Here is a 14,697-nt window from a genome sequence, read left to right as displayed (position 1 = left end):
TACAAATATAATGATCTATTCTTGTTTTCTCCTAACAGAATAAAGCGAGAATTTTTCCTTTTTGACATACAGACTTTGTATTAATATTTTTAATCATGTGGCATATGGATTGACCCGATTTACTGAACTATCTGATAAAGTTTGGCATTTATATTTTGATTTTTTTCATCCTTATATAAAACACAGGGATGGACATCTTCCTGCATAATATATTTTCCTACCTTTGAATTTTTTCTAAGAAACGTTGGCATGAGTATAGTGAGAATCAAAAATAGATAAATGAAAGGCTTGCAATGTGTAAAAGCATACAAATAAAAGCAGTTATCATTGTCATCATTATTGCTGACAGCTGTAATTCACTGTGGTGATGAGGTAACAGTAGTAAGTATAAATCAGCATATCCACACACGTTATCTCTATAGCACGACCGCAATCTTTCCTAGCTGTTGTGGTCTACTTTTTTTTTGTTGTTTACAGTTCTCAGTGTTTCATTTAAAGGAGGAGATAAAATGCTGAAGTAGTCATACGGTGTACAATTCTTAAAATATTAATTCAGATTTGTAATAAAACAATCAACACCTTAAACATTTCATTGCTTCTCAAATCTTGCTATTTCCATAAATAGGTGCTGTGCTTTGTTTGCTTTTGGAAGCCATATTTTTAAACAAGTTAATAAAAAACTCTTATTTACTAATAATCACCATTTGTGGCCTTTTTCCTATCTGCTAAATAACAATGACATATTTAAATGTACAGATCACCATTCCTCTAATCAAATACTCCAGTGTGCAAATGACAATGCTTTGTAGATGAAGGACTTCTTTAGAGGTTATTACTCTTTTATCTTTATTTTGTAAGAGAGAAACATCCAAATTTAGGATTCATAAAACTAACCATTTGGGGACATTATTCTAAAGTTCTCCATCTAAATATTCTTGAGGAATGACAATAAAGAGAAATACAGTTACTCTGGGTATATTTTTGCATCACAAACAAGAAGGTGGTGAATAATACAACCTTCTTAAGGATAGTATGTGGATCAAGGCCTATTTTTTATTTTCTCTAATTTTCAACACATCAATTCAACAATCAAGTATATTCTGCTGAACAAAAGGGTAGAAATGGTGACACAAAACAACCAACCAACAACAACAAAAACACAACAGCCTGCTCTTTCTTTCCAGAACTTAGAGTTTAGGCAATGTGATAAACATACAGATCTCCCAGTCTCTCTCAAATATACATTTATTGAGAGCTTATTACGAACCAGGAAATGTTAAAGCTCTTTGCCTACAGCTAGTGTTACTACAGTGCAATGTGCTAGGAACTGTAGCAGGTTTATAATAAGGGGGCAACTGTAAAACTGAAGGTGTCAGGAAAAATGAAGCAAGTGATAACATTTGATCTGGGATTTGAGAGTGGAAAAGCAGATAGAAAGTGCTTTTAGCAGAAGCAAAGCAATTTTTTTTTTTCCAAAAAGGAGATAACAAAGTGCATGGAGAGTAACAGTGTCCTATGCATGCTCAAAACAAAGAACTATGACTGAAAATATTGTATGCTGCTTTCTCACACACCCCAGCCCTCTCACTTATGGTTAAGCTTGCTGCCTTAGACAAACAGTGAAGAAATTTCAAATCATCTTTCTAAACCATTTAAGGTAAGGATCACTCCTTATTTCCCTCTGTATTTCTAAGACCTAAGAGTCTCTAACACATGGTTAGCATTCAATAAATGCTGGTTGAATCAATCTATTAAGATTGTAAAACTTACATTCAACTTCTAGAAATCAAATCATTGATGCTGGATGTGTGTGGCAGGTGTGTATGGGGAAAAGGAGGTAATACAACCCATTTGTTGAGAAAGTGAGAACAGACCCTCTATAGTACTGGTCCAATGCCAGGAGACAAGGGACACTGGAAAGGAGATGGCTGGACGATGACAAGTTACTTTAGAAGACTCCCAGGTGTACCAAGGAGTTAAAATGGCTACAGGGGGAGAAGTCCATTCCAAGGTATTCTGAACTCTTAAAGTCACTCATTAATGCTTGGGGTCAATTGAAAGAGGATTGAATTTTTATAGCTCGAGGGAAATTGTAAATTGCTTATTTCTGAACCACTTAGCCTTAAATAGGCATTCTCTGGTGAACTTCATAGTTCTGCATAAAACCCATCATCTGTCGAAGTAGGTGGGCAAAAATGTTCTCTTAAAGCTGATTTTTTTTTTGGAGGTGAGCAGCCAAGATGTTTTGTGCTTAATCTAATGAAAGAGGTAGTTAAAAAAAAAAAGTTTAAAAGAATTAAAAAAAACCCCAAAACCCAAACTATTCACTAAACATTTAGCAGTTAAATAACCAAAAGGCAGCTGGGAGCCTGGAACAAGTTAGTAAGTTGGAGACCTTTAATTGGAAAAAATGATCATTTCAGCAGCACCATGAACTGGCATAATTTCTTTTTCTCATTGTTTCTGTTGCTTTTAAAAAAGTAGGAAAGAAGACTGCAAAGCCAGCCAAGTAAACTTTCCTGGTATGAGATCATGTGCTTAGACACCCAGTCAGAGACTGAGATAGTCCAGTAAAATGAGGAAACAACAGTGGTAGCTTTTCCAGTGGGACAGACTTCAAAGTATAAACAGTATTCTTTGCACACACATATAATTTATGATGTGTGTGTGTGGTTGTGTATGTGTGCAGATACAGAAATAGCATCAGTATCTTTTTAATGATTTTTAAAGAATATTCTCCTATTACTAAATCTCATTCTTAAGATGTTTTATCTGCTTCATTTTTAAAAAAAAAAACTTCTTTTCAAAACAAAGGTATGTCTACGTCTTTAGATTTCCCTTCTTTGTCACCAATATTCTTTGAGAAAAGTCACTGTTCGTGTAATGCTTGCTAAACTCTTTCACGGCTGGCCCTTGAATAATAATATTGTTGTACATGATTTTGTGTGTGTGTAAGAGAGCATAAAGCTTGTTCCAATTGACCAATAGGTGTTTTTAAAGTGTCATTATATTGGTTTGACCTACAGCTCCAATTTTGAATAAATACTATTTAATGCTAGAAAACACTTTCTAAATTGATATGCCCAAATACTGATTTTTACCCATAAAAAATGTAAAAACCTAAGAAATAAATCATATAGAAGGCACTCCTTCACTATTTGACCTTTATCATTTGCTTTGGCAAGTATACTTTAATTGCAATCAGGGTCAGTGGTAATCCTTAATAAAAATGAATGCTTCCAGAGACAAGAGAAAAATACCATGCCCTAGTGAGTCTAATGAATATAGTTCACTTTTCAATCCCAAGGAAATAGTAAAATTTTCTCCTGTATATTTAAAGGGTTGATTTAAGAAATTGGGAGATAACTTTTATGAGACGTCTAGATCTTCCAACAAGATACAATTTTCTCGTGCCTTAGCAATGACGTGGTAACATGTACTTACAAAAATATACCAATCTCTATCTTTGTGCCTTGGATCCTGATGTAAATTCCTAGCATTCCTTTACCAGGAGTAGGCAGGAAGCCCTAAGGACTAGTGGCTATTTGTTTTCCACAAGGAAGGGAGGGAGGGACCTAAAACTAAAGCATTTAGGAGAAAAATAAGAGGAGGAAGGGATCAATGGCAGTATCTGAAGAAATACTTTCCACTCTCATCAGGGCCAACCTCTGGGTAAGAGGAAAGACCAGTGGAAGGGATGCTGCTTGAATCCTGGCATACGAGATCTGAGTGGTTATGACTGTATTGAGGAGGCCAGTCTTATGGTGGTAATGAAGTCAGACAGAAAAATGTGTTTTACTACTGATCATTTCTGCTTTCTTAATTAAGACACAGAATTACTCTGAAAAGTGTTGAAATGAAAAAAATGCTTGAGATTTTTCACTGTTACTCAAGTAACAAAGGTTTTTTGTTTTTTTTTAAACAAATGCTCTTTATCACATTTTTTCTTAATAGTTATTGTAAGGAAACGTTGAGAAAAGAGGTTGTCTCTCACTTGGTAGGATTTCTGTTCTCTGAATGTGCTAAAACAACAGTTAAACTGCTCCATCCATCAATATTCCAACTGGAAATTTATCTCATTTTGTTTAATGAGCAGAGCAAGCTGAGTTTCTAGATTTTGACAGTTAGCTTTGTATCCTTCCATTGTAGACTATTTTATCTGCGGTACACAGCACACACTAGGTACTCAATAACTATTTGCTGAGTTAATTACCTCACGAGTATTCTTAGAGTGTTTAGACCTATTTGGGGCTGTAAAATCAATTTAGAATGCCCAACTAGTATATTTTGATAAATGAAATAGAAAAGAAAAAAAAAAGAGTACATTGTATAGCTTGGGTATTATTTTGTAGAAACTGTTTCTGTTAACTTACATATATGAGTGCTGGGTCACATTCTGTTAGCGGGTGATAAAATCATTTCAGTGAATCATGACTGTCGTAAAAAAAGAAACTAAGATAGGATGAGATAGAATGGGATCAAAAATGTCAGAGTGCATCACATGTAGTAAGTGTTTTCTTAGGAAACTTTTATTTGTTGTACATTAAAAATGCATCTCCAGTGAACTGTAATGCAAGCTAATTTCTTGCTCTGGTTAGAAGTTTAAAAAAAAAGTTTGAAAAACACTGCTTTAGGACCAAGCCTCTCAGTTGCTCAGCTCTGTGGGGGCTGGTCTATGGAGTTGTGCTCCAGGAAGCTTATTTATCAGACTATACTATGAGCGGTATCCCTGTGGAGCTGTACAGCACAGGCGCCCTGCTCTAGGGTATCTGTGATAACTACTACTCTCTTACCTATAGTCATGAGTCTTGGGATAGATATTTAGAATTTCCCTGGACTAGCTCTCACCCGAGGATTATCTCAGCAACTCTTTCAGACTTCTGTTTGTCTAGTTCTATTTTTAATCTGTAAAAAGGTGAGTTGTTATTTTGAATTTGCAATAAGTATAATTCTTAGAAAATAATTTTTACTCTATTCTTTGCTTTGTCGGCATTGATGTTGCTTGAGGTAAGTTCCTAGAAGATAAGAAGTTTACGATTTGATTTATTTAGTACTTCTGCATGTGAGAATGAAATCTATTTTGATGACACCATAGGAATATTTTTAAGCATTAATTTTAATGAGTCAAATTTTTGTAGAGTTAACATTACTGCCTAGAACTTGGGTACTTTTAGAAGCTGCTTCAATGTTTTTAGACCTCTTGATTTTAGTAAATAATAGCTTAGGCATCTCCTAGGGAACTGAAAGATTTCTAGTGGTTTTACAAGTGAGCTTAGTGTATTACAATGGAATAAAATTCTTCCAATTTGCACACTGGGACAATTTATTTCTTGAAAGGTACAAAATAGATCATTGAATCAGCAAACATATCACACCACTCTAAGTTCTGTTACCACCTTTGATTACATAAACTCAATGTCTGAAGTCAAACATATTTTAACTCCTTCTTTTGTACACAAGGAATCATTAAACCTGGAATATGTAAACAAAGCAAGTGGTGTAACCCTGATATTAGGAAACCTTAAATAGCAAGACATTGTCTGTTGTAAAAATATCTTACAGCAAAGAAGAAATGGCTCATTTTGCAAAAATGTAACTAAAAGAATAGACATAGATTTTTATCACATAGTCAAGAATTTAATATAGTTTTGGTATTTGGTTAAAAAACAAGAGCAGAGGGCAACTTTCAACCTAGAAGCCTGTGCATCAATCAGATGAGGGATAAAATCTATGCATTAAAAAACTTGGGTGGAAATACTTTCAATAGCAACTATGATTAATTCAGTCACAACCTTAAAGGAGTCTCTGCCTTTCTTCACTCTACATTAGTCTATATAAGACTAGAAGATCATTTCACACAAACATCCCATATCCTGAGAGAGGTAACACATACAATAATCCACCCTGGAGCATTTTAATCTTGTTATCTTTTTGCACCTATAACCTCAAATGTAGGAAATGACAATTTCCCTTTATTTTCTTTACTGGTATGTTTTGAGAATAAATAAATACATAGAAGAACAACAACAACAACGACAGAAAAACAAGCTTCTACTTTGCAGTATTTTATCCAAAGTGTTATTTTGTCGTCTCTAATTTTCTTATACCTACCATATCAATGGCTGCACTGAGTTTCAATTAAAGGTATTTTGTGCTGAAAGAAAACACTTTTTTCCAGAGTTCAAAAAATATATATAAATATCCATGAGCACATATTTATTCATAGGTTTATTTATATTCTTGTTAGTCACTGTATATCTTTAAGAGTTAAGGCAAATAAATGAGTTATTTTCTCTTCTGGTACAAACTCATTCTCTGACTATAGTCCTCTCTGAAGAGGACTATATTTTCATGTGCTTAGAAGAGATGATTAAATGTTTCTTACTAGGAAAAAAAATATAAAACTCATTTTAAAGTGAAAAGGTTATATTAAATGACTTTATCAGTATTGAAGGAAGGTACGGTTCAATTATTAACTGGTCAGCAGGATAGTCTAAATCTTTTTGCTTTTTTGAGAATTGTGAAAAGCCACAGGGCCAAGGAAGGATGGGTTGTCATGTGGACACTGACACGGCTGGGTCCTCTGCAGAGGCCCAGGTTACTGGCATGAGTGTTTCTGTTCTCTGGTAAACATGTGGGCAGCAGTCAGAGGCCTGAGGAGGCATGGGCCTGATGAAATCTGCCAGTCAGGGGCACTTGATTTTGGATTCCTCCCTAAACCAAAACACCACGGGACACATGTTGGAACCACTTAAGTGCTGAAACTTGTCTCACTTCACAAACTGGAAGTTGCTTTAAATGTACACTACTGATGGATTTCAGAACATACCTGCATTCAGCAGTTTGAGTGTTTGGACTAAGAAAGGAACCTTGGGGTTTGGTTGCCAGATCCACCAGAGCTTTGCTTTACAACTTGAGGAATGTCACCAAGTATCCTACTGGTCATTTTCTAAATCTGTTACATGGAAATATTAAACTTTACTTGTCATTTTACATCTAAAAAGCTAATAGAAACCTGTAAACTTTACAATGAAAAGTGTTTAGAGAGCTTTAGTGGAAAAGCAATTTAAAAAACCCAAACAGAATTAATAAAACCTTGTACGTTCTTAAGTTTTACAAATGTTTTCTAAGAATTTAATATTTTTTTATCATACATATTTATTTTTTACTATCTTTGTCTCCAATTCCCATATGGGAGTCCTACGGTATTTACATATAGGCCTAAAAAAATCAGTATTTGAGTTGTTTATGACAGAAAAACTCAGTTTAAAAGAAATTTCTGAAAATAAATAACCAATCAAATTAAATATTTTCAGAGTGATTTCTGGTTTTAACTGTTTTCACTGAGGTCTTAGTGTAACATTTTTGAGCTGTTGCTTAGGAGAGTGGAAAAAAGGCACTGGATTGAGCAGAAGGTCACTTGAGTTCTGTCCAGCCTCCATTACCACAAGGAAGAGTTGGGCCATGTTACCTGGGCTCTCTTCCACCCTCACTGTGCTATCATGCTCAGAATGGCAGACTAGCATCTGCAAAGTCGCCCCCTTCAAAGGTCTGCTGACATATCACTCACTAGGAAACCCTTTTTATTTGAATAAGTGAGGTGATACAAGTTGATTTAAACAAAGGTTACCAAATCTGACACACAAATGAGGGGCAGCTCTCTTGATATTGTGGACATTTCACTGAGTGACACAAACATCCTAATTAATATACTAGGATATTAGAGTCCAAAGAGAGAAGGCAGAATAACTGACTTTTGTCTAAAAGTGCATCAGAATTTTACAAATGTGGTTTCTAACATGCATCAACGTGCATTAATTCACTATCTGTTGGATATTTTTAGACTTGAAAGTGGAAACAGTATTTTTGACAACTAAATGTTTCAGATGAAGAACTTACGCAGCTGGGAAGAAAATGGATTTTAGAATCAGATGAACCTGAGTTTAAGTCCTAATTCAGTTATGTATGATCTTGGACAGTTATTTAAGTTCTCTGAGGCTCAATTTATTCATCTGTAAAACGAAGACAAGAATACTTTATACTTTGGAAAACTGCACAAATTAGAAATAATACATGTAAATCACTTAGCATATTAGAGGTAATAAAATGTGTTTTTCTTCTAATGTCTTACTGGTCTGCTAGGAACACCTAGCAAAACTTAAGGGGATAGCTGTGACTGTCATTAGCTGTCTCACTCTGAATGCCCAGCTTTGGCATTTATTTGATGGATGAATAAATGTCAGTGTTAATGACTACTTAGCCTAAGCAATTATAATGACAGTATATTCAGTTGACACAGTTGACTGTGTATCTACAAGAAACATATTAGAGATCTCGTCAATATTCAGCTCATCAAAAGTTACACTAATTAGTAAATCTACCCATTTTTATAACCAGCTGTGTATCAGATCTATGTACATTAATTAGTATTAATTTTATTAGGTTTAATGCTTAAAAAATTCTTACTGACCTAGATTTTTATCAAGCATATGCTTCCTGTTAGCTCACACATGATTGGTTATATCCATATCATTACTAGACATTTATTCCTGTCCCTTTTAGCTATTTTTATGCTAACTTTTCTTATATTAATAAATTTTCAACATGTGTGTTTTGACACTCCCAGCACTGGCAATCCAGATCTGATGTTTTACAGAGATGCATGGCATAAGAAAATACATGTCCAAGACTATGTAAAATAATTCTAAACTTGACAATCAGAAGAAACAAGAATATAAATAAATGTTGGTCTTTTCCATTATAGATAAATTAAAATACATCATTAATAAAAATATGTACACTTTGCAATATGAACTCAGACCTGAAACAAAGTAAGTTGAGGTAAGGGATATCAAAATTTAAAGATATAATACAATGAGACTAACAATGTCTCACCTAAATGATTGAAGGTATACTTAATAAATATAGCATATTTTTAAATAGCTACTGATTTTATGTAACTTAAACCTGCTAAATGCATAAGATTAAATTTTCATTTGTTTAGAATTATCCAAAAAGGAATGAGTCATTGAAAAGCTGGAAGCCCCTTTGGAATAAGTATCCGGTTAAACACATAAAAAATAGTTTCATGAGATTCCTCAGATTAAGAATATCAAGAAGGCACTAATCATTTCAATTATCTTCTTTACCTTATATTCTTTTTAACACAAGAGGTCAATGAACAGTTCTTCATTAAATACTGACATCAAAACATAACACATAACACAGGTTGTGGAAAATGGCAGGTATAAGCAGTGACGCCAGGAAGGAAAACACTTGATTTTGCTACAAGCAACAAAGACATGTAGGTCATAATGCTGTTCCAGCACGGTGGGAGAATACAGTTGACATATATCTACACAATAGCTTATTATTATTAAAAGCCTCAGCAGTTTTCTCATTTCCAGTAGCAATCGGGTTTTAAAGGCCCACTGTTTTCATATCTGAACAATATTGCCTCTACAATCATCTTTTATTTCCTCCCTGTCATTTCCCACCAATCTCTCAAATCATTAATGTTGGTTTGGCATATTCATTCTAATATTTTCATGATCAAATTTTTTGATGGCTCAATGAATTTATCTCTTCAGTGCTTCTTTACAGTTTTTTATAGCAATTTCTGAGGATGCTACTGAACAAAATACAGTTCTTTCTAATGTGTCTACTTTTAAATAAATTTGTCTCCATTAATAGCAGGTGAAGAGATACAATAATGTCAATGGTAAAAATAATGGTTTAGTTCTACCAGAAAACTGTAAAATAATTTCAAGATCAAAAATTCTGGAAATCAGGTTTTCAAGCCTTTTTTTATTAGAAAACTTAAATTATTACCTTTTTAAAAAAGGGAGTAGCCAATATCCATTTTTGAATTTTTTTCAAACAAATAATAATAAAGGATAGCAAACTAGGATAAGAAAACACATTAGAAGACAGCTTTCTACTTCATACAACTTCTAGTTACCTTTTCCTATCCATTCACCTATTTCTGGTCAGCAGCAAGAACAAAAAATCCATTTATTTTTGCCTTTTTTGGGTTTTCCAAGATGAGCTTCATTTACCTGAATACAAACAAAATCTAGGGGAAACGGCTTTTATATTGGCATAGACCATGCACATGTCTCATGAACCAGGAAATCCTGCCTTCTATGGCTTCTTTTGTAGTTTAGAGTCCAATGGTTATATAACCAACTGAAAGTCGAACAAAATCAAAATGACACAGATTGACAACAAATAACGGAAACACATGGAATCCTCTTGGCTGTTATTTTTTTCTAATAGACAAATCCCTAGCACTCTGTAAATAAAATTATAAATACTAAAGAAATGATGAGAATTTCACAATGGGGAAAGGATCATTTCTTATCATAATAAATATTTTGGTACAAATTTTAAAAAACGTATAAAAGTTTAGTACCTTTGGGTACTTTTTTCTAATAAAACCATACCTGCTTCAGAACTTGTTTGATTATAGCTGCTAACAATGCTGTTTGGTATCACTGGAGTGGAGGACGTTGAAATTCTTGACTGAGGTGGATTGGGATGTAATGAATTTCCTAAAGCCATGCCCGACTGACTGAGCATCCCACAGTTCCCGCTAGCCTGAATCTGATTTATTAAACCTGCAAGATGGTGGTTTGGGACTGGACTGTTACTGTGAACAAAGTTAGTGTTTGCATTGTGGCAGTGCACGGCTTCCCCTCTTAAAGGTATGTTCTGTGTCAGTGAATTCTGAAGAACACTGGAGTTCATATTGGGATCGGTAAAATGCAGCTGGTTAGCAGAGCAAGGCAATGCAGTATTTGAGCCCCCACAACCCGGGGTACTATTGCTACTCAAGTGAGAGCTTTGACAACTCATAGACTGTAGTAACTGAGACATTGAACTGATGGGAAACGACCCCTGACCCTGCTTCCTTAGCAAGTCGGGTCCAGGTTTAGGAACTGCAGAACTATCCATTTGAGACTGTCTGAGCAAACTCAACACTGTGGTAGGTGGCTGTTTTCTTTTCCGCAACGAGTCTTTCTGCTGAGACATCAGCTTATCTCTTAGTGCTGCTCGACCACTTTGCCCTTCACCTGTTGGGAGAAGCATGTTGGCAGTAGGAGGGAACATGGTGTTTAAAGTGCTATGTCCTTCAGTGTTGCCACTGCCAGCAACAGCTCCAGAATTGCTACTGCTGCTACTGTTGTTACCAGCAAGTTTGTTTTGATTTGCTAGCTGTGCTTTGGCTGCTGCTGAGAGTAAACTACTTGCTGGAAAGGAGGCAGCGTTGTGCTGGTTCAAGATCTGATTTAAAGGCATTCCCAGCAAACCAGGCTGACTCTTTACAGAACCACTTCCGGCAGATGCAGTAGGAAAAGCTGCACTGCTTGGGGTATTTAGTACATTACTCATTCCAGCAATTAATGGGTTAGGGATATCCTTGTACTGATGATGTCCATCGGACTTGGTAGAAGGGCTTGATGGCATTGATGGCCTTGGGGACCCTATTGTTGACCTTGGTGACCTGGGTGGAACCTTAATACCACTACAAGTGGCCTGGGGTCCTAGAGGTGGCATCATGAAATTTCCGTGATCTGATGATGTGGAAGATGAGCGTGATCTTTGGGGCGATGCCTCAATCCTTCCAATTCCAGTCCCCATCATGTGCACCGGGGATGTCACTGGAGAAGGGGACAGGGAGGTTGAAGCTGAATGCTGAATTCTTTGTACATGACTCCCATGATTCATGTGACCAGGTTTTACAGTTGGCAAAGGGAGATTACTTGGCAAAGGAACAACAGCAGGAGGCATGCTTACATTCATCACAGGTACCTGAGAATGGACATTTGAATGGAAACTAGTTGGATTAATGATAACAGGGTTCTGATTCACCGGTTTACTAGGTATAGGGTCAAGAATGCCAAGTGGATCTTTCTCAGATGTTAATGGCTTTTTCTGAAGAGCACAAGAAGGTGGAGGAGGGGGAGGTGGGCCTTGGGGTGGTTTGTGGTGGAACATTGCTCGTGGTATTTCCATATTAGTTGAAAAATTACACATTGGTTTTTTCATTACTGGACTCTTTGTAGTCAAGGTTGGGGAAAGAGGTATATTAGTCCTTCCAGCCATTGCACAGGATGACTGTACAGGAGAACCATGTAGCATTACTGAAGGTGGAGAAAGAGGAGTCCTATTCAGGTGAATAGGACTAGAATTGGGAGCTCCATGAAACCCAGGATTACTTCTTGTGAAAACATCAGGGCTTCCAAGTGGGTCTGTTCTTGGGGAGATTGAGCCATCTCCATATATCTGGGAACCTGACGATGCTGGACTGGGCAGGCCTCCATGGCTGCCACGGAATGGAGATTTCTGTCCGTGTTCACTGCTGCCCAATCTCTGCCGGGGGTAGACAGGGTGGAGTTCTTGTTGCTGGCTTCCAGGCAGTTCTTGTACATAGAGCCTTCCCATGGCATTTGATGATCCAATCATTAACTTGAAAGGATTCTTACATTCAGGCATTACAGAATTTGTAATTCCTTCATGAGACTTATTTCTTACAGATCTTGGAGTTGCTGCCCGTGAAGGTACTACTGGAGTTGCATCTGATGTGAAAGAGAAACAAAAATTTTGTTAGTAGTCTCAATTCTTTCGCGTTGGGATGGGGTGAGGGAAGGAAAAGAGGAAATGAGGAAGGGAGGGCATCCAGAAAAAGAAATCGGTGAATAGAAACTTTGCAATTAATAGAAAGTTCTGTACTCTACATTAAATTTTGATTGAACAATGCACATTATTCTCCCTTAGCTGACCGAAGGTTCTCAGTAACTGCTCATTACTCCTGTTTATCTCGTAACTGTTGAGAAAGGATGGGGTTCTGAATCCATACATACTGGCATTAGCCACTCTAGTAATATATATAATGTGCAAAATCAAGATCGACAGCCCAGATGGAAATGATGATGTTACTATCTTCTGGATTTGAAATTTTTAAGAACACAGTTAACAATAGAAAATTACAAACTGTGTGGCAAAATATTTTTGTGGGTGATTTAAATGAATTGTCATTTTCCCCAGAAAATATGTTATCGTATAAATATCTCAAGCCTTACTAAAATCTCCTCAGGACAGCCACAGAAACTCTTCCTTATCCCAACACTTTAACTGTGAGAGTGAAGAAGTCTTAATTTTTGTGAATTAAGTGAATGGGATTCTGAATCTTTTACAATGGGCGTGATAACAACAGTAAACACTGATACTGCAATCACACTAACTTCATATCAAGTTTGTAATACTGAAACGCTGCAATTTCTTTGCCCTTAATCAGTCATTGTTGTAAAAACAGCCTTAGTCAACTAACTTTGGTAGAAGATTGTAATTCTTTTATTAGGATAGAATTCTTATGCAAAATTTAGTCAGAGTATGAACATCTTCAGTACTGGGTTCCAATTGAGTATTCTCTTTTTTCACAGTGCATTGCTCCCTCACTGGCTTTTTGGAATCCCTTCAGTTCTTTTGGAGATCAGACAGAATATAGTCAACAAAAGCAAGCTGGTTCATCATACAGAATTTTCATTCTATCATGTCAGAATTCTAGGTTTAAGTATTTTTTAGCCCCTAACAATGTTTAACTATTTTATAAAGTTGTGACTTCTAAAACAGGGATGGGAAATGAAATTAGTTTCACATGCAAATTCCCATCAACTGGTTAGTGGTGGCTGCTCAGAGAGCTGTGTTGAAGGATGCTGAACTGTAGCTGGGCTCCGTGAGAAAACACCAATGAGTCTACAACAGGAACAGGAGATGAGGGTGGTCTGTTCATACCATATACTGGCCATCTCAATTCTGAGACTTACAACATATCAGCAAGTATATTTGGATTCATTTGCACCCCGAGGTATATTTACTTAAATGTATAACAGCACATTTAAAATAAATATACTTCTACTGGCTGGGTAGTATACAGGTCAAATCATAACATAACAATTTCTAAGACAGTGGTTCTTAACCAGGGGGAAACAGAAGTCTTGATATGGTATATTCAAGAAGAGAATGTGGCAAACATATATTTTTCTTGGGAAACGTGGGCTTTCTGTTTCTAGCATTGTAGAGATTCTTTGATAGAGTGATTTCTGAATATAATATATGAAAAGTTGAGAACCAATCAAATAAGCGAATTGCAGCAGATGAAATCAATTGAATTTATTTTCCTGATAAGGAAAGATTTTTAAAGTTTGTAATCAAAGAAATAATATGTGAAAAATATTTGGGGCAATGTGCTTGGCATAACAGTAAGAACACAGTTGTCTGTGTTAACATCAATAGCATTATTAGAGGACTGATTGCATCCTCTTTAGTAATAAAACCACCAAGCTGTATTTTTTTGTTTATCTATATAATTATCTACAGTTCAATAACTAAAAATATAGACATTGGCATTTTTATATTCAACAGAATTTGGAAAGTAGCTGTGGTTTAGAAAGGATTTCTTTCATACTTGAGAAAAATACTTACCATCTTTAAAATAACAGGAATACTAAACAAATAAACAAAAGTCATGCTATTTTGTTATGTTGCAGTTAGGAACTCAGGTATCACAAGAGTTGGCAAATGTAAATGCCAGGCACCTGTTTAGTGCTTTCCTGTATATTCAGAAGGAACTTTTGAAAGAATAAACAGAAACTAATTATATTTTTATGGATGTAAAATAGAAAACTACTACAT

At 35.7% G+C, this 14,697-nt stretch overlaps 1 protein-coding gene across 9 annotated transcripts in view; it reads right to left on the bottom strand.

The window, feature by feature from the left end:
* MBD5 (methyl-CpG binding domain protein 5) overlaps positions 1-14,697 on the bottom strand; it is a 336,548-nt gene that overhangs the window by 34,055 nt on the left and 287,796 nt on the right. For all 9 annotated transcript variants that reach the window (XM_072960931.1, XM_072960932.1, XM_015244842.3 and 6 more), the window contains one exon: positions 10,446-12,581. In XM_072960931.1, coding sequence (XP_072817032.1) covers positions 10,446-12,581 — 2,136 coding nt within the window. The remainder of the gene's footprint in view (positions 1-10,445; positions 12,582-14,697) is intronic.

This window comes from Vicugna pacos, chromosome 5, assembly GCF_048564905.1.
Source record: "Vicugna pacos chromosome 5, VicPac4, whole genome shotgun sequence".
NCBI classification, from domain to species: domain Eukaryota; kingdom Metazoa; phylum Chordata; class Mammalia; order Artiodactyla; family Camelidae; genus Vicugna; species Vicugna pacos.
The sequence above is the reverse complement of the archived record's forward strand: the minus strand, read 5'-3'. Positions and strand labels throughout refer to the sequence as shown.